Source organism: Chaetomium fimeti (assembly GCF_033439085.1).
Source record: "Chaetomium fimeti strain CBS 168.71 chromosome Unknown B0H64scaffold_7, whole genome shotgun sequence".
Taxonomy (NCBI): Eukaryota; Fungi; Ascomycota; class Sordariomycetes; order Sordariales; family Chaetomiaceae; genus Chaetomium; species Chaetomium fimeti.
Window position 1 is genome coordinate 2,027,574 of NW_026944335.1, and position 22,146 is coordinate 2,049,719.

General features: G+C 57.9%; 6 protein-coding genes and 1 non-coding gene across 7 annotated transcripts; 4 read left to right on the top strand and 3 right to left on the bottom strand.

Annotated features, from left to right (window-relative positions):
- Nucleotides 1–2,364: 2,364 nt before the first annotated feature.
- B0H64DRAFT_t139 lies at nucleotides 2,365–2,461 on the top strand. Its single transcript has one exon. It is a non-coding gene; the product is annotated as a tRNA-Asp (tRNA).
- Nucleotides 2,462–4,916: 2,455 nt separating this feature from the next.
- Nucleotides 4,917–6,423, top strand: B0H64DRAFT_235102 (concanavalin A-like lectin/glucanase domain-containing protein). Its single transcript, XM_062799778.1, has 2 exons — nucleotides 4,917–5,157; nucleotides 5,277–6,423. Exons 1-2 carry the CDS (start codon nucleotides 5,070–5,072, stop codon nucleotides 6,302–6,304), a joined length of 1,116 nt encoding a protein of 371 aa, XP_062656207.1. The 5' UTR covers nucleotides 4,917–5,069; the 3' UTR covers nucleotides 6,305–6,423.
- Nucleotides 6,424–7,800: 1,377 nt separating this feature from the next.
- B0H64DRAFT_235117 (uncharacterized protein) lies at nucleotides 7,801–9,087 on the bottom strand. The gene has a single exon (XM_062799780.1). It carries the CDS (start codon nucleotides 8,944–8,946, stop codon nucleotides 7,900–7,902), a length of 1,047 nt encoding a protein of 348 aa, XP_062656208.1. The 5' UTR covers nucleotides 8,947–9,087; the 3' UTR covers nucleotides 7,801–7,899.
- Nucleotides 9,088–9,501: 414 nt separating this feature from the next.
- On the bottom strand, nucleotides 9,502–10,809 carry B0H64DRAFT_235115 (uncharacterized protein). Its single transcript, XM_062799779.1, has one exon. It carries the CDS (start codon nucleotides 10,678–10,680, stop codon nucleotides 9,523–9,525), a length of 1,158 nt encoding a protein of 385 aa, XP_062656209.1. The 5' UTR covers nucleotides 10,681–10,809; the 3' UTR covers nucleotides 9,502–9,522.
- Nucleotides 10,810–10,970: 161 nt separating this feature from the next.
- Nucleotides 10,971–12,856, top strand: B0H64DRAFT_347728 (RXT2-like protein). Its single transcript, XM_062801371.1, has 4 exons — nucleotides 10,971–11,185; nucleotides 11,251–11,372; nucleotides 11,424–11,586; nucleotides 11,642–12,856. The coding sequence occupies exons 1-4, from the start codon at nucleotides 11,110–11,112 to the stop codon at nucleotides 12,742–12,744; spliced, it is 1,464 nt and encodes a 487-aa protein (XP_062656210.1). The 5' UTR covers nucleotides 10,971–11,109; the 3' UTR covers nucleotides 12,745–12,856.
- A 690-nt stretch (nucleotides 12,857–13,546) lies between these two features.
- On the top strand, nucleotides 13,547–15,764 carry B0H64DRAFT_235137 (major facilitator superfamily domain-containing protein). Its single transcript, XM_062799781.1, has 3 exons — nucleotides 13,547–14,730; nucleotides 14,800–15,039; nucleotides 15,135–15,764. The coding sequence occupies exons 1-3, from the start codon at nucleotides 13,662–13,664 to the stop codon at nucleotides 15,599–15,601; spliced, it is 1,776 nt and encodes a 591-aa protein (XP_062656211.1). The 5' UTR covers nucleotides 13,547–13,661; the 3' UTR covers nucleotides 15,602–15,764.
- Nucleotides 15,765–16,548: 784 nt separating this feature from the next.
- On the bottom strand, nucleotides 16,549–19,071 carry B0H64DRAFT_328034 (fungal-specific transcription factor domain-containing protein; the record flags this gene model as incomplete). Its single annotated transcript, XM_062800816.1, has 3 exons — nucleotides 16,549–17,742; nucleotides 17,800–18,595; nucleotides 18,746–19,071. 3 exons carry the CDS (start codon nucleotides 19,069–19,071, stop codon nucleotides 16,549–16,551), a joined length of 2,316 nt encoding a protein of 771 aa, XP_062656212.1.
- Between the last annotated feature and the right edge of the window lie 3,075 nt (nucleotides 19,072–22,146).

Sequence of the window (22,146 nt, forward strand, 5' to 3'; positions counted from 1 at the left end):
AGTAAGCCAGGCAGGAACATCATCACCCTTGGGTACACATACCCCGAAATGCCCGATGGGAAGATCCCGCCTAAAGCGCGTGCCAGTTACGTCAGGGCATATTTGGACTTCCTGTATGCAGGAGGGGACGACGGTTAACAGAAGCAAAACACTCCTTCTAGCTTTATTACATCTCGTAGTCGCCCAGTCGGTCATTGGACGCATGTCTTTTCTCACTCTCCCCCGTGACGAGGCAGCTTCAGTCAGCCTGCCACTCCGAGAAGTGCTCATTAGGAACCACGCAGTATGAGGGATTTGTCCCGGGAAAAAGCTGTTTTGTTTCTTTAGCAGGAGATGACCACCGAGATACGGAGAGTAAGTCTCTACTATACAACCCGGCCCCGGTAACGTTTAAGGCGGAAAATGTGCGCGATTTCTGGTCAATGCTGGAACCCTTACTGATGTTGATTCCACAGTGATGACCACCAGGTACCAATCACCATGATGCCCAGCCTGAATATCCAGAACCTGAGCATGAAGTACATGCCACGGGTTAATAACTCAAGTTTTCCCGTCTTTGGGAACACAGACAGATGACCGGTCCAGGTGCGCCAGCATCAATGTTGATGGTGTTGTCAGGCGTCAATTTCTTGCTGTTGTGCTACCGCATGGCGGGCTTCTGTGTTCACAATGCGCCCGTTTAACAAGGGCCTCCTCCCGGGTTGGTCCATGCCTGGTGTTCTGTGTAACGGCGGGCAACTCACACCACCAAGGACTGAGCTGAGATGTTTGGTCATGGTGTAAGAGTGGCGTGATGGTGAGTGGCTTTTCTTGTCTGCGGCCGTTGTGAAGGGAAGTAGTTGATGTAATTTGTCATGGAATGGGCAGTCTCGAATGGGGGGGAGCAAGTGATATGGGACCGAAATCTGTCACGATGCTGACCCCCACGGTTGCCTTTCGGGAGTATTATATTGGAATTGGCATTGGGCATTTCCTGATACCTCAAGCTTTGATGGTAGCACTAGGCACTCTTGACGTAGGGCTACAACGTAACGCCCACTTCCAAACCGCCGGCGCTTCCCTCTTTGTCGTTTGCCCCGAGGAGAGGACGAACAGCTGGGTTTTGAGAACGGTTGGCGAATGACCCGGTCCCAAATATCCAAGTTTCTGCTTCTCCTCGCGAGGCGAGCGCAGCATGTCATGAATTAATGAGAGCACTCCTAGCAACAGGACTACAATATATATACTACCCGTTGGATGCATCGAGCCATTGGTTATACCCAACTTCCCGCGTCATGCAACTTTACCTAATAGCGTAGGTAGAGTGAAAAACTGTTACTATTGGCCTTTGGTATAACCCTCCTACGGCTCTTCATTATCTACAGACAACTGACCTACCTCTCGTGTGATAATATCCCGATTTTCGTGTATTGAACTGCGACGGGGACGAGGTAGCCATCGGATAGCAGCACACGCAGCCACGGCGTCTTCAAAGACAGGCTTAAGTGCTTGTGTCTTTAAAAGAGTTCCGTTCGAGTGTGATGAGCGTGGTCGTTGGCATTATAATTGAAATAAAGGAACATACATACAAACATGCCCATTAGTGACACCACCCCCGAACGCGCGGCCCAACGTGAGCTAGACATTATCCACCAGGCAACGCTTCTTGGGTATCACTCGAAAAGGGATGAAGAACATCATGGGCCAGCACTACCGTCGCTGACGCCTCCAAACCGTGCCCGATCCCAGGCCGCCGGCGAGGTTGCGAATGCTTCGAAAACTACAAACAGTTATGAGGCTTTACGGACCGGACCCTAAAGCTGCTAGAGCAGCACCACAAACGACTCTCGGGGGAATCGGACAGGCGGTGGGGCAGGGATGTTTGAGGTAGTTGGCGCCGGAGCGTCGGGGCCATGCCAAGCCGGGGCGCCGGACATTGGGCCGGAGGAAATGCCCGGACTCTGTGTGTTGGGTGTTGGGTGTTGGCCGAACAGATAGGAAGTGTAACTAGCTGGGTTTGCATGTGGCGCCGCTGCAACGGTTCGGGAGGTCGGGATGGCCCCTGTTCCTTCGGCTTCTGTTGGTAGTTAGTTGACTCTGTTGGGTTGAGGAGAAACAATGCGCTGGCGGCCATGCGGGAGTGTTTTTGTTGTCTCGGGTGAGAAGTTTTCACCGCCTGGCTGTTTGACGATTGTAAGGATGGTGATAACTATCCCGGTTAACCATCATGCATTCCGACCGGCGAGAACACAGGAGCTGGCTGTAATGGAGAAGACGATAGCACTGGTGTTGTGTGGTTGTGGTGCCAAGGATCTTGCCTTGATATACTGCGGGGTTTGCCCTCCCACCAACCAACCGGCTACGGTGGATGTCCACATCCACAAGTCTTCCGTAGTATAGTGGTCAGTATGTGAGCTTGTCAATGTTGGCATCCTCCTTCATAACAACGCTCGAGACCCGGGTTCAATTCCCGGCGGGAGAGACCTTAACTTTTTCCATTTCATCCCACCTCGAATGGAAACTTGGGCTTCACTTTTGCCAAGTCTGGTCTCAAGTCACACACCAGCTGGCGAAACGTGACCAGACCGGCCGAAACAGAGCCATCATTTCATCATTTGCCAAGCTGCTGCAAGGTCCTTGTGTTTCTGATGCATCTCCACGGGGCTGAAATCAATTGTCTCAACCGGGCAGCACGTCGGGTAACGGCAGCCGATCACCGTGGCGTTGGAAAAGTCGCCGATGGTGTTTGTTGGTGATCATCATTTTGGAGTCCGGAGACGCACCCCAGCCGCCGCAGGGCTGAACCCAAGACATGGAAAGTCAACAGTCGACGCCGGCGGGCCCGAGTGGCGGCAAACCGCCGAGATATTCATAGCATCCGTCGATGGTCGCGCACACGAGATGGGTCGCGTCAAACTTTACAAGTGCCGAATCCGAGCTCCCCTCGGGCTTTGCCCCCACCGCCCGGCGCCGCGATGGATCGATACGAATCTCTCCATACCTTTTGCCGGGAGGCCCCAGACAATCCACAGTTGCTGACAACGCAGCCCGTGTTTGGTGGGAGCGTCTGGCGACGCCGAGGGGCTTGGAACTGATGAGACAGTCATGGTTGGGGACTCGCGGTTTTGATGGAACGTTGCGAGCTGTCTGTTGCTACCATGTTGTGGTGGTGAGGTTCGGCGCCTGCACGCTCCGTTCATTCATTCGCGAGTGAGGTTGTAAGAGGAGAGGTGAAACCGGAAAACTGGACGGCGATCTTGAAACTTCGCTACCCGATATTGTTCTGATCGTTTGGAGACGCTCAGATGGGAGAAACTGCCGCGTTGAGAAATGGCCCGGGAGGGAGGATTTTTAAGTTCTTGGCTGGTGCGGTCTCCTGTTTCAGGGGCTTGGGGAGAAACATCAGCGACCACCGCGCATTCGCCGGGCGGTGATGTGGTGGTGGGCTGTCTGGTCAGAAAAAGCCGAACTCCGAAGGAAAACAAGAAATCGAGTAAGACAAATGTAAATGCAAGAAATCGAGTAACTCGAAGAAAAAGTAACTAAACTGAGTGTACTTTCTTTCGGCTTCGAACTGGTCGACTTCCGTTTCGTTCCTTTCGTCGAGATGGTTTGGTCAACATCGACACTCGGAGTTCGGCTGAGGTTCTTTGGGGTGGCCGGAAGGCTGGCTGGGTGTCCGCCAGCCACCGAACTACTAGTCTCGTTTCCCCGCGGGCCGATTTGCATGATCCTCATGCTTTCCAGGTCACATTCAACGGGGCAACCGGGCAGCAGTCCTTACTGGGCAGGCGCTAGAGCGGACCAGCGGCAGGCCCAGGGGCTTTTCCTCCATCGGGATTGGCCCGTGGGTTTGACGACCCCTTTTTCGTGGTTGGTGTTCTCTGCGGCCGACTGTGCGTGCTGCACGCGCAAGCGCGATAAATGGCGTGGAACCCCAGTTTAAGATGAGACATCCAACTGTTTTTTTAGCTTGCTCGCCGAACCATTCTGGTGGATGGCTGGCAAGCCGAGCTCCACGAAGCCCTGCGTTCGGGTGTTGGGAGGAAATCCGAGAGCAGGACACCGAAAAAGGGAAATGAGGGCCAAGCCCAACAGTCCCAACATGGAACAACACCAGCACTTGGCTTGATGTGGCCCAACTGCCGTCGCGATAGCATATGCCATCCGCACACGTGTAGCGCCGGATGAGCAAAGAGGTAAAAATAGTTACACGAGCTTGAGGCTGAGTTCTTGCAGCAAACGGGTGAGCACTGCAGAGGAGGGACAGCATCAGACCACAGGATCTGGCCTTGGAGATCTCGCGCGCGTTCCCGGGAACTCGGTGCAGACTTCAAAGGTTCAAACCACACGGTTGTCGGCAAACGGGTTCGTATTATTTTGGCATTATTGGATTGCCAATGCATCACGCCTAGATTGCCAAGCAGAAATTTCAGAGTGACCCTCAACCGTCCGCCGCAGCGAAGGTCTCCGGGGATGGATTTTGGCATGCGCCGGGTCGTGGGCAAAGCAGGCTTGGCAAGCTATCCCTGCTTTGCCAAGAGCCACAGGTGCAGGAACGAACGATCTGATTTGTTAGCCTGACACAGTCGCCTGGTCAGCTTGGCGGCTCTGGCAGGTGACATGACTGAATTTCGCGAATTTCGGACGAGGAAGGCCTCAAGGCTGCAGGTCTGGGCATCCCTGGGCGGCCCCAGACCAGGGGTTTGATCCATTTTGGCAGGGAAGTCAACACGAGAGGACCCTGGCGAAACGGGGCCGAAGGAGCCACTGTCTTTGATTGAAAGCGCGATGGGGCCCGGATCGCTGAACACCTGTTGATCTCTCCTCTTTTTCCCTGTCCATCTCACCACCGCAACTTCTGTACCCAGCCCAGATCAGCCCCGGATTCGTGGCGTTCAATCGCTTCTTCTGTCTCTCGTTCACTGCCTTGCTGGCACTATTTTCACATTTAATAATACACCCACACTCGCTTCCGTGCGCCCCCTCGACTGCCTCCTTAATAACACGCAGATCCTACTTCGTAGATCAATCAACAACACAACTCGCCGCATCCTAAGACTTGCACAACTTCACAACAGTTACACAAGATGCTTTCCAAGATCTTCACCACGGTGGCCCTTGCGGCCTCGTTGGTCTCTGCGCAGACCTTCACCGAGTGCGACCCCACCAAGCGTGGTGAGTACACACTAACTACCTATCCCCGCCACTTGTCTTGCTTTAGCGCGTTGGCGCGCTTTGATAGCTCGTGGAGTTGGTTATTTGCAACTTGTCGCGCTAACATGACCGTTTCACAGATGACTGCCCCAACCGCAAGGCCATCGGCTCCAAGCCTGTCGACATCGACTTCCGCAAGGGCGCCAGCAGCTTCTTCAAGAATGCCGATGGCACCACCCTGAAGTATGACGACAACCTCGGCGCCGTCTTCTCCATCTCCAACGACAAGCAGGCGCCCACCATCGGCTCCAAGGAGTACATGTTCTTCGGCCAGGTCGATGTGACGGTGCGGGCTGCCCGCGGCGTCGGCGTCGTCACGAGCTTCGTGCTCCAGTCGGACGACCTCGACGAGATTGACTGGGAGTGGCTCGGCGGCGACGCCACCCAGGTTCAGACCAACTTCTTTAGCAAGGGTTGCACCGAGACCTACGACCGTGGCGGCTTCTCGCCCGTCGCCGACCCGGTCAACCAGTTCCACACCTACACTATCAAGTGGACCAAGGACCAGCTCGACTGGATCATCGACGGCGCCGTCGTCCGCACTCTCAAGAACACTGGCATCGACGGCTGCGCCGGCTACCCGCAGTCTCCCATGCAGATCAAGCTCGGAACCTGGGTCGCTGGTCGCAAGGACGCCCCGCAGGGAACCATTGACTGGGCTGGCGGTATTACCGACTTCACCGACGCTCCCTTCGACGGCTACTACCAGAGCCTGCGCATCCAGGACTACATGGGCGGCAACGGCGCCAAGGAGGCCACTGAGTACCACTACACCGACCGCAGCGGTTCGTGGCAGAGCATCAAGGTCGTCAACAACGGCGAGGAGTCCGACTCGGACGAGACCACCAGCTCGACTCGCAAGCCCAGCTCTACCTCCAAGCCTTCCTCGTCCGCCACCACCCTCACGACCTTGAGCTCGTCGGCTTCGCTCACTTCCAACGGCACCGTCACCCAGACCACTGCTGCCCCCACCCAGACCGATGGTGATGACCAGCAGAGCGCTACTGAGACTGCCACCGAGACCATGTCGACCGCTGCTGCCCCGTCCATGGCGGGCAACATGGCCGCCGTCGGCGCTGCCGCCCTCTTTGGCTACCTCGTCCTCTAAGTGCAGTGACGTAGCTGGAAGGGACGGACTGACGGTCGTCGCGTTTTGATATTTGCCCGTTTCTGCTTCTCGGACCGATGCTATTTTGCAGCTTCGCCACGCTCCTTTCTACCCCATTTTATACCATGTTTACCATTCTTTTAATGCCGGTCGCCAGGGAAGGGGAACGATAGACACTCACGCCACGGGCTTTTTTGCGTGGCTTTTCTTTTCCGCGCACAAACGGGACGGGTCCATTTTAAGACAAGACAAAGATGAGGACGACAGGTATCTTGGGGGGGCGATGGAGAGCAGGCAAGCACACGAGCTTCGGTACATAATGGTACGCCAGGAACGTTTTTGTACATGGGAGATGGTGATGAATGAGGCTATGAAGGCGGGTCGGCTGGGCGGTGGTTGTCTGTAGCGGCGGGTTGATCGTGTTACTTTTGGAATGGAACGTCGAGTTCTCGGGGAAGGAGGATGGCATCTTTGATTGATACCTGACTGATTGATACCTTGGAAGTGGTTTGTTGATTTCTGGCTTGCTGGTCCTCAGCGGTGCGTTTTCATACTCGGCTAGACTAGACAGCGTCGAAGGCTAGATGATATCATTGCGCGGTTGTTTGCACTGCTCCTCGGATAACGTGACCATTGTGGTGTGCTTTGTCATCGGGAGTATTTATTGATAGGATCCATCTTGGTGTTTGTATCTCGGCCTCCTGCCTTCAATCTCCTTCAACAGGATGGGACGACAACAACCTCGGTAACACCCGCAGCCCCAGTACAGAAGCAGTGAAGAAGTATCTTACTAACAGGGACTCCCATCCCGTTCCAGAGGAGGAAGGGAGCCTGACACCCCGAGTCGATGTGCTTGCTCCCCCAACCCGACCTAGCCCACCACATCGCGACCACACGACCCCATATCATCACGCTCACTTGTTTGTTTGCCGCCCCACCACGAGAGAGCACTTCTTATCGTTCCCTTGAACTCGGACTACAACTTAACCAGCATTTCGACCTCAGTGGGGGGCGGATGGGGGGGGGGGGGGTTTAAGAATTCGGGTCGGGCATGAAGGTGACGGTGAGTCTGCTGCCCGCCCCCCCCCCCCCTTCCTGCGTTACGGATGGAGAGGGTGGGTATTTGGGTAGAGCCCGGGTGTTTTGGGTTGTCTGCAGTTTTGTGTGGGCATACTCGGGTGGTGATCGGGGCGGATGAAGTAGGCTGATGAGTTAGTCGGATGGAATGAATTGGACAAGATGAAGGAATTAGGGTGGTAGGATAGCGTGGATGGAAGAATAAAATCGAAAGGAAACCATGCGGGACAACGGATGTGGCTGTTGTACGTAGTATGATGCTTGTTACGAGATGGGAGTTCGACGGCGCGGGACGGCGGGATTTCGTGGACTGAGAGCATTGAGAGAGAGTGAAAGGCAGTTGCCAATATATACTCTAGAATGTAAGAGGTAGATGTTGTACGCCGATGTAGATACAACCCCGAAAATCAGCCAACGCACCCAACGCGATATGTTTACCAACCGACACCAGAAACGCTCCCAACCACATTACCAAAATACAAATTACCATCCCCCTAACCCACTATCTGAACACCCCTTCACCTCGGAATGCTCGGGCTATCCGGAAAATTCGGGTTCCCCGGATGATAATTCGGCGACGGCCCCGGCAACTCCGCGGCCGACGTCATGCTGGGCATCTCGGAGGGCGTCCAAGCCGTCGGCATCTCATGCGGCTGCGGCTGCCCACCGTAGTAATAGTGTTGTTGCTGTTCCCCCGGTGGTTTCGGCGCGACATGTTCCGCCCCGGGCTGGTACGCGCCCGGGGCTGCTAACGCGTAATCATAAGTCGGCGCCTCCTTCGCTGCTGACGGCAGTTGCTGCTGCCGCTTCCGCCTGCGCCACCAGAGCGCCAGCCCGATCAGCAGCGCTATCACCGCCAGGGGCACCACCACGCCGATGGCCGCTTGCTCGCCCACTGAGAGCCCGGAGTTCGAATCTGCGACGTCGGGATCGTCCGACGCGCCGGGGGAGGAAGAGCCCGTCGGGTCTGCTGTCGAAGAGGTGGTCGGCACGGGCGCGCCGGACCCGTCGGAGGAGGCGGCGGAGGAGGTGGCCGTTTCCATATCGCTCGCCTGGTAGACCATCCTCACGCCGTAGGCGTTCAGGCCGCCGGGGAAGGTGAGGCCCGCATTGACGGTGGAGGTGCGGCCGCCGTCGGCCGACTTGGTCACGGTGATGACGGTGCCCGGCGAGCGGGGCGCGACCCAGGTGCAGAAGATGCTCTCCCAGGCCTCGGTGAGCGAGAGCGGGCTGGGGGCGCACGTCAGCGAGATGTCGGCGTAGGTCGGGCAGCAGGTGACGGTCGTGATGGACGACACGCCCGTCGTGTCGTGGCATGCGGTCCAGTAGCCCGACGGGCAGGCGATTCCCGGGGAGTAGAAGAATGACGAGTCCGAGGTGGAGAAGCTGGACGGCAAGCAGGAGAGCTCGTTGTCGATGATGAAGACGGCCGGGCGGTATGGGGTGTAGATGCCGCCGCAGTCGGTGCCGCGGGTGAAGGTCGTGGTCAGCGGGATTGTCGGGAAGGAGGTGATGACCAGCGGGGTGCGCGTGGGTGTCGGGGGAGGAGCTGTAGATTCCGACATTGTGATCTGGGGAGGCTTTTGACCAGCCTCGCGCCGTCGGGTATTCGAACACACGCCAGAAGAACGCGGTCACGGAGGTGGGTTGCAGGAGGGCCGTTCCGCACACGACCGTCGCCCCGGGCGGAGGTGATGGTCAAATCCATCGCCGCCGGGAGTTCTCAGCGCGCAGGGGGCAGGGGGTCTGAGGTCCACTTTCTGACCGTGAGATGCAACCCTGCTGCCCTGCGAAGATTGTGCTGACGAGCTCGAGGCGAGGCTTGGGTGAGCCAATTGAGTTCTACATATGGAGGGCGTCGTGCTCCGCCGGAAGGATCGACGCTCGGACGGACGTATGTCCAGACATGCACGGTTCCCCGTGGGCTGGCGCGCTGGTGTAAGGCTCGACCAAGCGATCGGGAGGGAATTGCTTGTTCATTGGTTGTGCATTGGATCCCGGAGGGGAAGGACTGACAAGACAAGCGAGAGACCATACGGTTCGAAACAACAAAGGTTCATTTTTGATGCGGTGCTGCTTCGAAGCGGTAAATTTCCGTGAAGCGTCCGAGCGTAATCGTACACACACAGTCGCCTTTGCAATCATTTGCGACCACCGGAATCACCCGTGCCATGCCGCTCCCTCTCTAGCATGGCGTCGAACTCTTTTTGGGCTTGCTCCTTCGCATACGCCTTCTCCTGCTCGGCCGGGGTATATGTGTACTGGTCCGTGGTTTGTTGGCTTCCGGACGTCCTGTTCTGCTGCTGCCGCGGATTCCACCTTTGCCCCTCCTCTGACTTTGCCTGCTGTCTGATTCTGTCCCAAGCAGAGCCCCCTCCGGGTGATTGGGGAGAGCCAGCGGAAGGCCGTTCTCTCTGGGATGGCGCCACGGGCGAGGCATCGTCGAACAGGTACGAGTCATCGTCTTGTTGCGACACACTTTCCGGAACGCTTTGCGGGGTCTGTGGTGCCCACCCCCGCCGTCCTGGCGTTTGCGGTACGGGCGAATCCAAACCGGTTGATGTGACACCGGGCGAAGGTGACACGGCCACCGAGTTTGCGGGGCCGTCGGCCGGGGGAAGCCTTGAGCGTTCCGCTCGCGCCTTTTTGGATGGTGTCATTTCCTCGCGCACCGCCTTGAGCCTAGGATCGCCCGCAATGGCCGCTAGATAGCCTGCCTGTACAAACGAGAAGACGATTATCTTGACGATGTACTGAGATATGAATGCGTAGGTACCAAAACGCAGGACGTGCCATAGCCGCACGGCTGACTGGCCCTTGAGAAGAGACATGGACGCGGTCGGGAAAGACATCGGGTTAAAAGAAGCGGGCTTTGGTGTGTAGAAGGGGAAGCGGAAGGTCGAACGACCCTGGTTGGTATAGTAGGCGGCGGTGAGGAGGACGGCGGGAGTCCCATAGGTGGCTCTCGAGCATACCTTAGAGCGGTGGTAGGCGAAGGCATCGGCTTCGGCGGGGCTCAGCAGGCGGCCGATTAGGAGGGAGTTTTCGATGAGAGCGCTCGCAACTTGGGCTTTCTGCCATCGTGGCGTGTACGAGAACCAGGACGCAAAGAAGGGTAGCTGTGGAAGGCTCTCGAATGGGCCGCTCATCAACTTCAGAGCCCGATCAGCCTGTTCCTCTGTGAATCCCGCCAAGCGGCCGTTCTTGACGACAGCGATGGAGGCCAAGTCAGTTGGACGATCGAACTGGTTTCCCTGCCCGGAGTCACCGGACGACTCATCTGCGCCCGGCCACGACATGTTGTGAGGTCGTGGGTTCGTCCTCAATCCAATTGCTGCATATGCGATGACGCAAAGTGAAAGTGAGAAATGCGGGACGCTGTTACGAGGTGAGGATGTGAGGAAGTGGGATGATGATGCAAGGTAGGGACATCGGTATGTAACTAAAGTGGGAGGAAGCTTGGACCTGGAGCTCACTCGGAACCTTGGCCACAGGGACCTCCATCCCACTGTGTAGGACCCACTTCTAGGTTTGGCCTTGCCCACTTAGTGCCGTCTTGCGCCGCTGCTTCCCGCCTTTTGCAGCGGCCGTTCGAAACTCGGTTCCATCCATTCCACATGTTCGTTCCTGAGCGCGAATCGAGTCGCAAACGCCGGAAACCACTTGATTATCTCCACTGAACCGCGCCGCTGAACCGCCCACTAACACAAGAGTACACTGCGGTCAAGATGTCGACACAACAGCAAGCCATGATTATGGACACGCTCCTCACGCTGAGGCGGACGTTGAAGCGCAAAGCCTACGGTTAGCCACACGCGCAGCCTCCGCACCCTTTGCTGCTCGCCTTCTGACTGCCGCGTCTGTTGCAGACTCCGACTCGGACTCGTCAATCGACCAGACTACGAACCGCGGCAACAAGCTGAAGAAGAGAGCGAGATTTGTCCACGAAGGCCGGCTGGCCTCGTCGATGGGACCCGCCGCATACAAGGAGGTGCGCAAGGATCATGTTGTCAGGTTTGGAGGGGGGCTGACGAGGTTGTAGATTGCAGAACATGCCGGGTACCAACGGGCGATCATCAACCGCAACCCGCCCTTGATTGACGAGGACGGCTACGACATCGACAGCGACGATGACGAGGAGCAGGTTCAGGAGGCCATTGCCTCGGCCTTGGAAGAAAACCCTTACTCGTCCATCCGGCTCGAGCGTACGTCCATGACATGCTCGCGCACCATACCAGCATTCGGCGCTGACTTGCGTAGAAATTCTTGCCCCCCTTACCGCCGTCACCGACCTGCCGTCGCATCCGACCTTCTCGCGGCCATTTACTTCGAAATCGCTGGACGAGCTGATTGAGCAAGGTCGCAATCTGATGCAGAAGGAAAACAAGGCGCTGTGGAAAGCGAAGCCGTTACTTACCAAGCTCGTCGGCGACAACACATGGGCACCTTGCGGGCTCATGGCGGCCCCCGACAACCGCGATGCCGTGCTGTTTAGCGACACGGTGAGCTTTTTCAACCGCCCAGCCAGCCGCGTCCCAACAAAAGCCCCAGCTCCTGGCGCAAACGGGATCTTTAAGAACACATTTACAGAGTCAGCGCTACGAGGGACGGCGCAGGATGCAGCCCAGACGCGAGCCACCGCGCGCTCGGTCGGAAACACAGGGCAAGACGGGGCACCGGGCGAGAGGGTAAATGGCGGGGAGCCATCCGCAGACGTGCACACAGACACTTACGGTAAAGACGGACTTAGCCAAGGGCCAGCAACGACGGAGAGCGCAGTAAGGGACGGTCAAGCTAGCGGGCACACGAATCACGACGACGAGAACAAGGGTGGCCCTGATGACGGGGACACTTCCCTAGGCAAACCGGGCGCGGCTAGAGCGGGGGACGTGGAAATGGCCGAGGCGGCCGGCGCGGATCAAGAACGACCAAGCACACACAACCTGCTCGCACCGCCAGACCTACCCGCCGCGTCTCCGCTCCCCGAGACGGCCGACGAGCTCTTCATCCACCCGCTCTTCCGGCTCCCGTCGGCGGCGCGGCCGGACCGGGACCTGGGCCTCCCCGAGCATGAGGCGGAGGAGGTGCGGCGGCTGCTGCTGCTGTACGTGCAGAAGCAGGAGGAGGTCTGCCGGGGCACCAAGCGGCTGTACGAGGGGCTGCTCAAGGCGGACCGGCTCCGCCAGACGGTGTGGCAGTGGGCCAAGGCGGAGGCGCACTCCGGGCCGAACCGCGACATGTCGGACGGGGAGGACTGGTACGACAAGGAGGCGTGGGGGCTGACGGAGGACCTGAAGAAGGGGGAGGACGAGGTCGAGGAGGATACGGCGCAGACGCAGAAGAAGACGCGGAACCGCAAGTGAGGAGATTTGTCATCGTATGGTGTGCTTTGTTAACTATTGACTGGGTGGGGTGGGTTTCGTTGTGAGCTAGCGATATAGAGATACCAATTACGGATGCACCCTCTTGTTTCTCAGCCAGGTCCCTCGTGTATGTCGGTACAAAATAAAAGAATCGTGACCTATCTGAGTGCGAGCTGCTGCAAATCATCCTGACAGCTGTCAGACATGCCTGTCTTGGCAAACCATCGGCGAACGACGCCGCCGACCCCCGACCTTAACCGCACATCCATTTCCCTTTTTAGCTTTTTTTTCAGCCCAGTTTAAGCTTTCGAGCTAAGCATCTTTCCCTAGTCCGGGTAAGCCCGCCCCCGGCAGATGCACGGCGGGATCGAGATCCGCCCAATGGCTTCTTGTGTTGAGGGAACTGAGACAGTGAGCGACAGAACGACGCCTTTTCTTTGTCAGCTTGGTGGACGTGTGCGCATTCGCTTCTCTCGATTCGTCCTCTTGCTGCCTGTGCGCAAAATGAACGGGACGGGACGAGACCTTGTCGGGGGGAAGTGATTCGTAACTCGGTGTGACGATGGCCGAGGTCCGTGGATCATCTCCCCGTTCCCACTACCTCATCACCAACCAGCGGTCTGCATCGAAGCTGGGTGTGCAGTCGTCTTTCTTATTGGGACGGCGAGAAACATCACGATAGTTACTAACCTCAAAGGGTTTGGGCGACGCAAGGCTCTGCAAGTCTCGGCAAGCTGAGTGTTGGCTGATCTTCCTTCCCGTCAAGATGCATCATCATAATTAGTCTCAACATTTGCCCTCAGGCGCCACTTTGACTTTTCTTTCTTTGACATCGCGTCTTCTGCCTGTCCGTTCCTCGTCCCATCTCTGTCTCAATTCTCCCGAGACAACAACCGAGGTGCTCGACAAAAGTCACCATGATGACCGACACAGAGGCCGAAAAGGCCACCCATCCCGGGACAGCACCCTCCCCCTCCACACCAACAACAACCACCACAACCACCCCCAAACCCGACGACGACAACAACAACAACATCACCACCACCACCAAAAAAGGTGACGACCCCTTCACCACCGCCACCGCCGGCGTCGACGCCGTCGTCTACCCGACCGGCATCAAGCTAATCCTGATCATCGTCTCGCTCTGCATGGCCGTGTTCCTCGTCGCGCTAGACCAGACCATCATCGCCCCCGCGCTGGGCGCCATCACGGGCGAGTTCGGCTCCGTGAAGGACATCGGCTGGTACGGCGCCGCCTACCTGCTGACCACGACGGCGCTGCAGCCCAGCTACGGCTCGCTGTACCGCATGTTCAGCGTCAAGTGGGTCTACCTGGCTGCTGTGACTGTCTTTGAGATCGGCAGTCTGGTGTGTGCGCTTGCGCCGACGAGTAATGCGTTTATTGTGGGCAGGGCGGTGGCGGGGATGGGTACGGCTGGGTTGTTTTCGGGGGGGATTGTTATCATGTCGTATTCCCTCCCCCTGCGCAAGCGGCCGATTGCGTTTGGCTTGGTTGGAGCTATGTGGGGGATTGCGAGTGTTGCTGGTCCGTTGTTGGGTGGTGCCTTTACCGATAGGCTGACGTGGCGGTGGTGCTTTTACATCAACCTGCCCATCGGGGGCGCGGCGATGCTGGCCATCTTTTCGTTCCTGCACATCGAGCAGAAGCTGAACGAGGAGGGGCTGACGGTGGTGCAGAGGATTCTGAGCCTGGATCTGCTGGGCATGTCGATGTTGGTGCCGTCGATTGTGTGTCTGTTGCTGGCGCTGCAGTGGGGAGGGACCGAGTATGCGTGGAATAGCTCCGTCATCATCGGCTTGTTCGTCGGGTTCGCGGTGATGGCCATCATCTTCATCGGGATCCAGATCTGGAAGGGGGACAAGGCCACGCTGCCGCCGCGCCTGTTCAAGAACCGGGACGTCCTCTGCGCCATGTTCTTCACCTTCTTCTTTGGCGCCGCCTTCTTCCCGCTCGTCTACTACTTGTGTAAGTGGCCCGGTGCGCAACCCCCCTAGCATGAGAGCATTTGACTAACAGTACATGCCCCGTTTATAGCCATCTACTTCCAGGCCGTCCAAGGCGACTCTGCCGTCCAGGCCGGAATCAAGCTCCTCCCGCTGCTGATCTCCGTCGTCATCATGTCCATCGCCGGGGGCGGCTTGATCGCCGCCGTGGGATACTACAACCCCTTTATCATCCCGTCCATGGCACTCCTGACCATCGGAGCCGGCATGATCACGACCTTCGCCGTCGACAGCCCTCTGCGCGTCTGGTTCGGCTACCAAGTCATCGCCGGTAAGCACCACCACCACCCCTCCTCCATCCCCCCCCCCCCCCCCCCCCCCCCCTTCAATACCCACCCAACTAACCCCCCCCTCCCCCACACACAGGCCTCGGCATCGGCATGGGTTTCCAGACCGGCGCCCTCGTGGTACAAAACAGCGTGTCGCACGAGTGGATCCCACAAGCCACCGCGTGCGTGCAATTCTTCCAGTCGATGGGCGGGTCCATCTTCATCGCGGTGGCGCAGGCCGTGTTCCTGAACGGGCTGACGGCGGGGATCGTGCGGGACGTGCCCGAGGTGCCGGCGCAGGTGCTCATCAACAGCGGCGCGTCGCAGATCCCGCAGGTGCTCGCGGACCTGGGCGTCGCGGACCGCCTGGGCGCCGTGCTGGGCGCCTACATGGAGGGGCTGCGCAACTCGTTCTTCATCACCGTCGGGTGCGGCGCGGGCGCGTTCGTGGCCGTTTGCGCGCTGAGCTGGAAGAAGATCCAGAAGCGGCAGGCGGCTGAACCTGGGACGGAAGAGGCGGGGAAAGATGAGGAGGCGGTTGTTGTTGGCGAGGGTTCAAAGTAGACTGGTGGGTTTGGGCAGTGCCTTGTGCCATGATCGTAAAAGAGAGAGGGGTATTCGTTGTTATTTGGAGCCTCGTGGATGTCGGGAAAATAGATACCCTACTCCTTGCTAGTTAATTATATATTTATAATGACAATGTCTAATGACTTCCGATAATTTCGTCTTTCGCTAGCAGGTTGCTGTCTGAGACGACTGACTTCGCCCGACGCATCCATTAGACACAGTGACACAGCACAGGAACTGCCCTATTCAAGAACGTAATGGTATACGATCTATATTCATCCATGGTAAACAATCTGTACCCTTAGTTCCATCTAGTAACTCCAACCCACTGATAAATGACAAGCTAGCCGCCCACCTCTTCAAGAAAAAGACACCCGGAAACCGTCTATAAGCTGGCGGGTATCAGGTCCCAGGCATCCATCCCGAAAACCGCACACAAAGAAAGGGCATATCACATCAAATCATTTGTCCATCCATCCATCCCTCGTCGTGCCCGAAACAGCCGGTAGGCGCCCTGTTTCTTGCCCCTTCGTCCATTTGGCTGGCAGCTCAACCCGCCGACACACCGACCTTGACCTAAGCCAATTGGTATCGTGTGCCCTTTTTTCCCGCCCCTTGACAGAGGCATGGGAGTGAAAGTCGGGTAGGCCAACCGAGATGACGCCATCCCGAGCTGGTAACACCCGGCCTCAGCGCGGCAGCGCCCTACTGGTTACGGCGCAAATCGCGTGCTCGGCACGCCATGCAGCGCAAACATCCCCTCCACCCCCAAATGCCACAGCGGCCACAGCGCTTCCGCGCTAGCCCCAAGGTATGGGTTGGGTACATAGAGCTTTATGAACCAAGATCCAACCCAGCCTCTGTTCTGGCAGTCCTCCCAACCTAAATTCCAAAACTTCGGCCGTAAACCACCATTCGAACCACAAGATGTCCTGGGAAATCCTCTACTCCGCCATCCCCGCCATTCCCGCCGTCGCCGAAAAGTTGCCATACACCTCTTCGACTTCACTCTCGCTCTCCTCGCTCAGCGGACTCTGCACGCCGCTTGCCTCGGCACTATGCATTCCGCCGTAGCTATCCAGCCCGCTCATACTCCCAGTCCTGCCCCCATACCCACCACCGCCCATTCCCATGCTTAGCCCACTGGCCCCCGCGCCACCACTTCCCCTAGCACCTGCCGTCCCCGTCCCACCAAGCGCCAGCATGCTCTGTCTCCTAGCAGCATCAAAATCCACGGCGCTCCCGCTCCGGCTCAGTAACGGTTTCTCGGGCAACTTCTTGAGCAACCCGGTCGAGATATCCAACATGCCCATCGCAAACTCCGTCAAGCCCTTACCCTCCCCCGGCTTGGAGCTGACCGACAGCGTCCAGCGGTACTCGCCCAGCCTACGGCGGTACCACTCGCCTTCCTCCCTCCCGGGGGATGTCGCCCAAAGTAGAGAGCCAAAGGTGCCAATGAGGGCGAAGTTCGTTTTGGAGGCAAAATACCAAAAGGAGCGCAGGTGGGAGGGGTTCAACCGGTTGACAAAGTCCATGGCAGAGATGAGGCGAGCTTTGGCGGCGCTACGGCATATGTGTTGGATATAGGGGTCAACTCCGCCTGCCGTCCCGGGGAGGTTGATGCCGGCCGGGGATGGAGCGGAGGAGGATGGTGTCGAGGCTGATGCTGCGGAGCCACAGTCCATCGAGCGGATAATGCGACGGTGGAGGGTGATTTCGGTGGCGAAGTAGGCGAGGTGAAGGTAACCTATGCTGGAGAGGCGGTTGGGCTGGTTGAGGCTACTTTGGAAGTTTGCATCCATGCGGACAGCGCTCGGGAGGCCCGAGTACCACTCCTTCAGCTTGAGCTGGATGGGTTTGGCGAGGGAAAGAATGAGCTGTGTTGCTTGCGCACCCGCGTTGGCGGTGGCATGTAGGGCCTGCAGAGTATAAAAGGTCTCGAGGATCTCGGCGAGGATCTGTGAGAGCTGCACCATCTGCCCAAAGAGCACCCGCCCACGCTCGATTTCTATCCTCTCCTCCACATCGTTCTCGTCCCACTCGACGTCGGGGAAATCGTTCGGATTGAGCGACTGCACTGCCCAGTTGGGGGCAAAAATGTGCGATGGCCGGCCGTGGACGAGAGCTCCCCATTTATCCTGGAATAGTGGTCAGACTCGCAGAAGTCCTGTTTGGGGCAAGGCAACTCAACTCACCTGCATATACAACGCCCAAGCCAGGCGTTTCCGCAGCCCGCGCTCCCATGGTGGGATTTTCCAGTGGCTACAATCGAGATGCAAGCCGAGCTCTTGTCCGATCGCAACGAGCTGTGCTGTCGGAGCCCACTGATCCCCCTCGGGCCGCTGCGATAAGATGAGGCCAGCCTGTATCGTCGACAGCTTCGGCCGGTACATGGCGTCAGCGAGGGTGGTCCTCACCAGCCTCTCGAGCTCGCTGACATTGGGCCGAGGGAGACTCGCCAGCTCCTCCGAATGGCCCCACCAGTTGATGGCCAGGATATAAACAGCGGCAAGAACAGGGGGCGAGAATTCGCGGGGTGAGCGCTCATACTTCTCGAGAAATACATTTTTCTGGATGACCGGAAAGGCCGGGTGCACGACCCGGAAGTACAGATCTATTAGCTTGCGGCTATGGGGCGCCACAAGGCTCTCGATCTCATCGACGTCATGGAAGATGTGGTCGTACCCCGGCGTGTTGTTGTCTGGCAACAGCAAGAACGTATCATTATCGCTGACCCTTCTGAGGGTCCCCCGGGCGAGGAGGCTCTCATCGTGCGGGTCAAAGGGGGATAGGTTGATAAGGGAGGGCTCAAAGTCGGTGGTGGGCCCGATATACTGGCTGTACCTGTCTGCTTGGAGGCCGAGGGTGCGCTTCAACAATGTCGGACCGCCGAAGTTGGCCATGTCCTCAATCAGGGAGCTGCTAGTCGTGGTGCACGAGAAGCTGTGCTGCTGATGCCGCCGTCTCCTGATATCAGACCGCCCGGGTGAACTACATGGACCAATCAGGTGTTAGATAACTCTTGTCGTGTGCCGAGCCAAGGGCATGCATGAACCGGACACGGGGGTAAACAGAACAAGGGGGGGAGCCAGGACAGCGAGGAGATAAGCGTGGGGTGTAGCTAAAGAGGGTGCGTCTCACCTTCTCTTGCTACTGCTGGTTTCTAGGTCCCCGTTCAGTTTGCGCTTCCGGGGAGCCGGGCTGTCGATCAGCGAGCACTCGGTCCCCGCTACCAGACACGCAACACAGCTCTCCTCATCTTCGCCCATGGCACAATCTGTCCTTCTGTTCAGGCAGGCCTCACAAGGGGGTGCCGAGAACCCGCTTACAGAGTCCGAGTCGGGCGAGTCGAAGCCGCTCCGGAATGAATCAAGGTGTATGCTGCTCTGGCGGCTTGGGGGGAAGCGCGGCGGTTTTGGCGCAATGGCTATGGGAGCCGTACGGGGGACGGCGCAAGGGGCAGACATGGTGTAGGTAAAGGCTGAGCGACGGCTCGCAGCCGGGGTTACCCAAGTTTGCAGCGTGAAAACGGCTGCAGTTCAGCAGGATGTCCGAGGATGTAACCTGACGGACACGCAACTCAGCACGCCGCGGAGTCTCGCGGCCGGCTCGTATGGAGGTGCACGGAGATACCGCTACCCCGGCCGGGCGGCTCTTTCCTGAAATTCAAGGTTTTCCGGCTACAGAAACCCGCGAGACTGGTGCGCTCAGATACCCTTGGTGGAAGGGCTAACGAGGTAACCGCTGATCGTCGAGAAGGTGAGACGGTATGCACAGACGAATGCTACAGCCCGAAATCTTGTTCTGGGTGCTATGCTGGCACGCTTGTGGGTTCTTGACCGGCAGCCGCAGGTGAACTGATCGGCGGGCAAGTCTGGGCCTGATAGGAACCGAGCTTTTGGTTCGTTCGTAGATAAGCCTCGACTGATGCTCCTCCCCGGCGCAGTGCAGGACGTTACCCCAGAGGAGTCCCCAGGAGCCCAGGCGTCTCCCCACGTCCCGTTTCCCTCCTGGTCAAGGTAGCAGAGGCGTGTGTGGTGCCTCAGTTCGGTATCGGTACCCTGCCCAGTCGGCAACCGGAGAGTCCTTATCGTGGGTATCTCGATGGCCTGCTGGAGGCCCCGGTCGTGCCGCTTGGGGGGGGTTGGTTCGTTGGCCGTGGGCCTGGGGCTGGTGTCGTGGACTCGGGAGATAAAGAGGGGACACGACGGGCCTGGTGGCGGCGCAAAGCTGGGAGGAGGAGCGATAGGCGAACAGGAGCGGCGGTATGCAGGGCCGTAGATTAGAAATGCGGACCGAGACCACGGCGCCGGCGAATTGGGGGCCCGGATCTATGTAATGATGGAGACGAGCACAAGATAAGCCAGACTTAGGCGCGTCATTTGCATTGGTAGGTAGCAAAGGCACACGGCGGCTGATGGTTCGACCCCGTGTCTGATTTCGGGGATAGCGGGAGTTGTTCCCAGGAAGGTTTCGTTCAGAACATTTTCGAGTCCAAGTTCAAGTTTGGTCGGTCTTGCCGTTGAGAAAGTGGAGAGAGCTCAGTGGGGAGGAGTGAACGACCGAGTCGGGAAGGAGCCCGAGTCGATAAGAGAGATAGATCAAAGGACCCAGAGTAGAGGATGGAAGGTCCTGGCTTCGCCAAAAACCGGTAAGTGCGGGAAGAAAGGAGCGTATGACTCCGAGATGGGAAAGATAGAACGGACGAACAAGCCGGTGATGTCAATCTCCCCGCGGTCAGACGAAACAACAAGGGCGCGTTGTCACCACAAAAAGAGCTAGAGAACCAAGATGCCTAAGATCGCTGCCAGCTTTTTTGCCAGCTTCGCTTCCGTGTAGATCAATTCCCCCCTCTCACGGGCTCAGCGCACCCGTCTTGCCGACGCAGAGGTGACTCGTCGCAGAGAACACGGCAGTCGCCCGTCTCTTCGTGTCCTCACTTCGTCGTGGATGCAGATGAAGCCGGAAGAGGCATGCAGAAAACATATGCACCCCGATAACACCCCAGACTCTCTGCCACCTTATCATGTTCGATTTATTTCACGTTGAAATTCCTAATGGCAAAGGCCCGAGATAACGTTGCAGCGTGCATGCTACCTGCAGGGACTTGCCAACTGCCTTCCAGGGGCCTGTTGCAGTAACGACCCGACACCTCTCCACACACAAAATAACCACGAAATCTAGACGCCAAGTGCTTGCTCCCCAGGGCCCCTCCGTCAACCGCCGGAGTCACCTCCAAGTCACTCACACCACCACCACAGCACTCCGCATTAGCCCCCGCCGTCGTTGAACCGTCGCTGCGGATGGGGCGCTGATTACCAAATAGAAACGCGCAGACGAGCCCTGGGCAGCCAGTTTCCCGCCCGTTTGGGAATACTTGTCACGTAATGGCTCCCCTTTGCCGAGTCAAAATCGGATACATCAGACGCAGGAAGAAGAAGACTGTTGCAACCCAAAAGATCAGGTCAATGCCTGGTTGTCTCATTCCTTTCTCACATGCTCTTTTTGTCTCTAACCAGCTAGATTCCCATCCCCATCCCACCGCAAATCTCGACAAACTCCCCGGAGCCCTTTCTCGAGCGAAACCCAAGGACGGCTCGTGAGTGCGTTAGTGGGCCTGAGGCTCCCGGGGTACCATGCACGACACCGGAAAACACGGCCTTGAAACGACGAAACGATGAAACGGCCCGGAGGCAGAGACCAATGACTCGCCTCAGCCTAGCCTCTTCCGCTCCGAATCTTTATCGTCGTGCCTCACTCACTCATAAACCAAGGGGTCGGACAGACGGGAAGAATGCACAGCACAGCAACTGTGGGGTGTCGAGCAAATTGCATGCTGCAAGCTCAGCTGTCTTGTTACTGGGCGTGGCTTGCCTGACCGCTCGTTTTGGTTCGGTGCCTGCCGGGCAGAGGGTCAAGGTGACACAACCAGGAGCCGCTGATGGTGGTGTGTTTCTGAATGTGTGTGTGTATGTGTCGTGTGGTGTGTGTGGAAGGAAAGGGCGGCCTCCAAGCAAGATGGGCTGGAAGCAAAGTGGCTGCAGAAAACACATGACAACTTACCACAAGCGATCGCACCAAGCGCGTGATCGGTAAATGGTCGTGTGTTTCGTGGTGCTTCTCTCTCGCAGCAGATCTCGTCAGATCAGAGATCGCCTGTCGTCCCCGGTGCAAGAACCGGGAGGAGACAAGGACCAGGCGGAACCTTGAACCCCTCACTCGCCCCTCTCCACAACCACTCAGGTCCCCTGGAAAGTTAAGCTCAATCCACCCCCGCCACCGCCGAGCCCAAGTTCCGGGGTGGCACCCTGCACCACCACCACACCACACAACGTTGAGCGTTTCGGGTTACACGGCAATCATCATATTGACGAGATGGGGTCGGGGCCGCGGGGGCACCGCCGGCCGACCTGCGCATCACTTGTCCGACTTCGCCAATCTACATCGGCCAAAGGGTCAGCAGAAGAAGCCAACAAGCCGGCCCCGCGGATGCAGGGAATGGGGAGGACAAAGCGGGTGTCGGTGCTCGAGCCGGCCGGCTG

Excerpts from the sequence above, each read along its gene's own strand:
- B0H64DRAFT_235102 (XM_062799778.1), top strand. The coding sequence starts at position 5,070 with ATGCTTTCCAAGATCTTCACCACGGTGGCCCTTGCGGCCTCGTTGGTC. Across the intron at positions 5,158-5,276 it reads GTGCGACCCCACCAAGCGTG|ATGACTGCCCCAACCGCAAG; the intron begins GTGAGTACACAC and ends ACCGTTTCACAG.
- B0H64DRAFT_235117 (XM_062799780.1), bottom strand. The coding sequence starts at position 8,946 with ATGTCGGAATCTACAGCTCCTCCCCCGACACCCACGCGCACCCCGCTG.
- B0H64DRAFT_235115 (XM_062799779.1), bottom strand. The coding sequence starts at position 10,680 with ATGTCGTGGCCGGGCGCAGATGAGTCGTCCGGTGACTCCGGGCAGGGA.
- B0H64DRAFT_347728 (XM_062801371.1), top strand. The coding sequence starts at position 11,110 with ATGTCGACACAACAGCAAGCCATGATTATGGACACGCTCCTCACGCTG. Across the intron at positions 11,186-11,250 it reads GTTGAAGCGCAAAGCCTACG|ACTCCGACTCGGACTCGTCA; the intron begins GTTAGCCACACG and ends CGTCTGTTGCAG. Across the intron at positions 11,587-11,641 it reads CTCGTCCATCCGGCTCGAGC|AAATTCTTGCCCCCCTTACC; the intron begins GTACGTCCATGA and ends TGACTTGCGTAG.
- B0H64DRAFT_235137 (XM_062799781.1), top strand. The coding sequence starts at position 13,662 with ATGATGACCGACACAGAGGCCGAAAAGGCCACCCATCCCGGGACAGCA. Across the intron at positions 14,731-14,799 it reads CCCGCTCGTCTACTACTTGT|CCATCTACTTCCAGGCCGTC; the intron begins GTAAGTGGCCCG and ends CCCCGTTTATAG. Across the intron at positions 15,040-15,134 it reads CGGCTACCAAGTCATCGCCG|GCCTCGGCATCGGCATGGGT; the intron begins GTAAGCACCACC and ends CCCCACACACAG.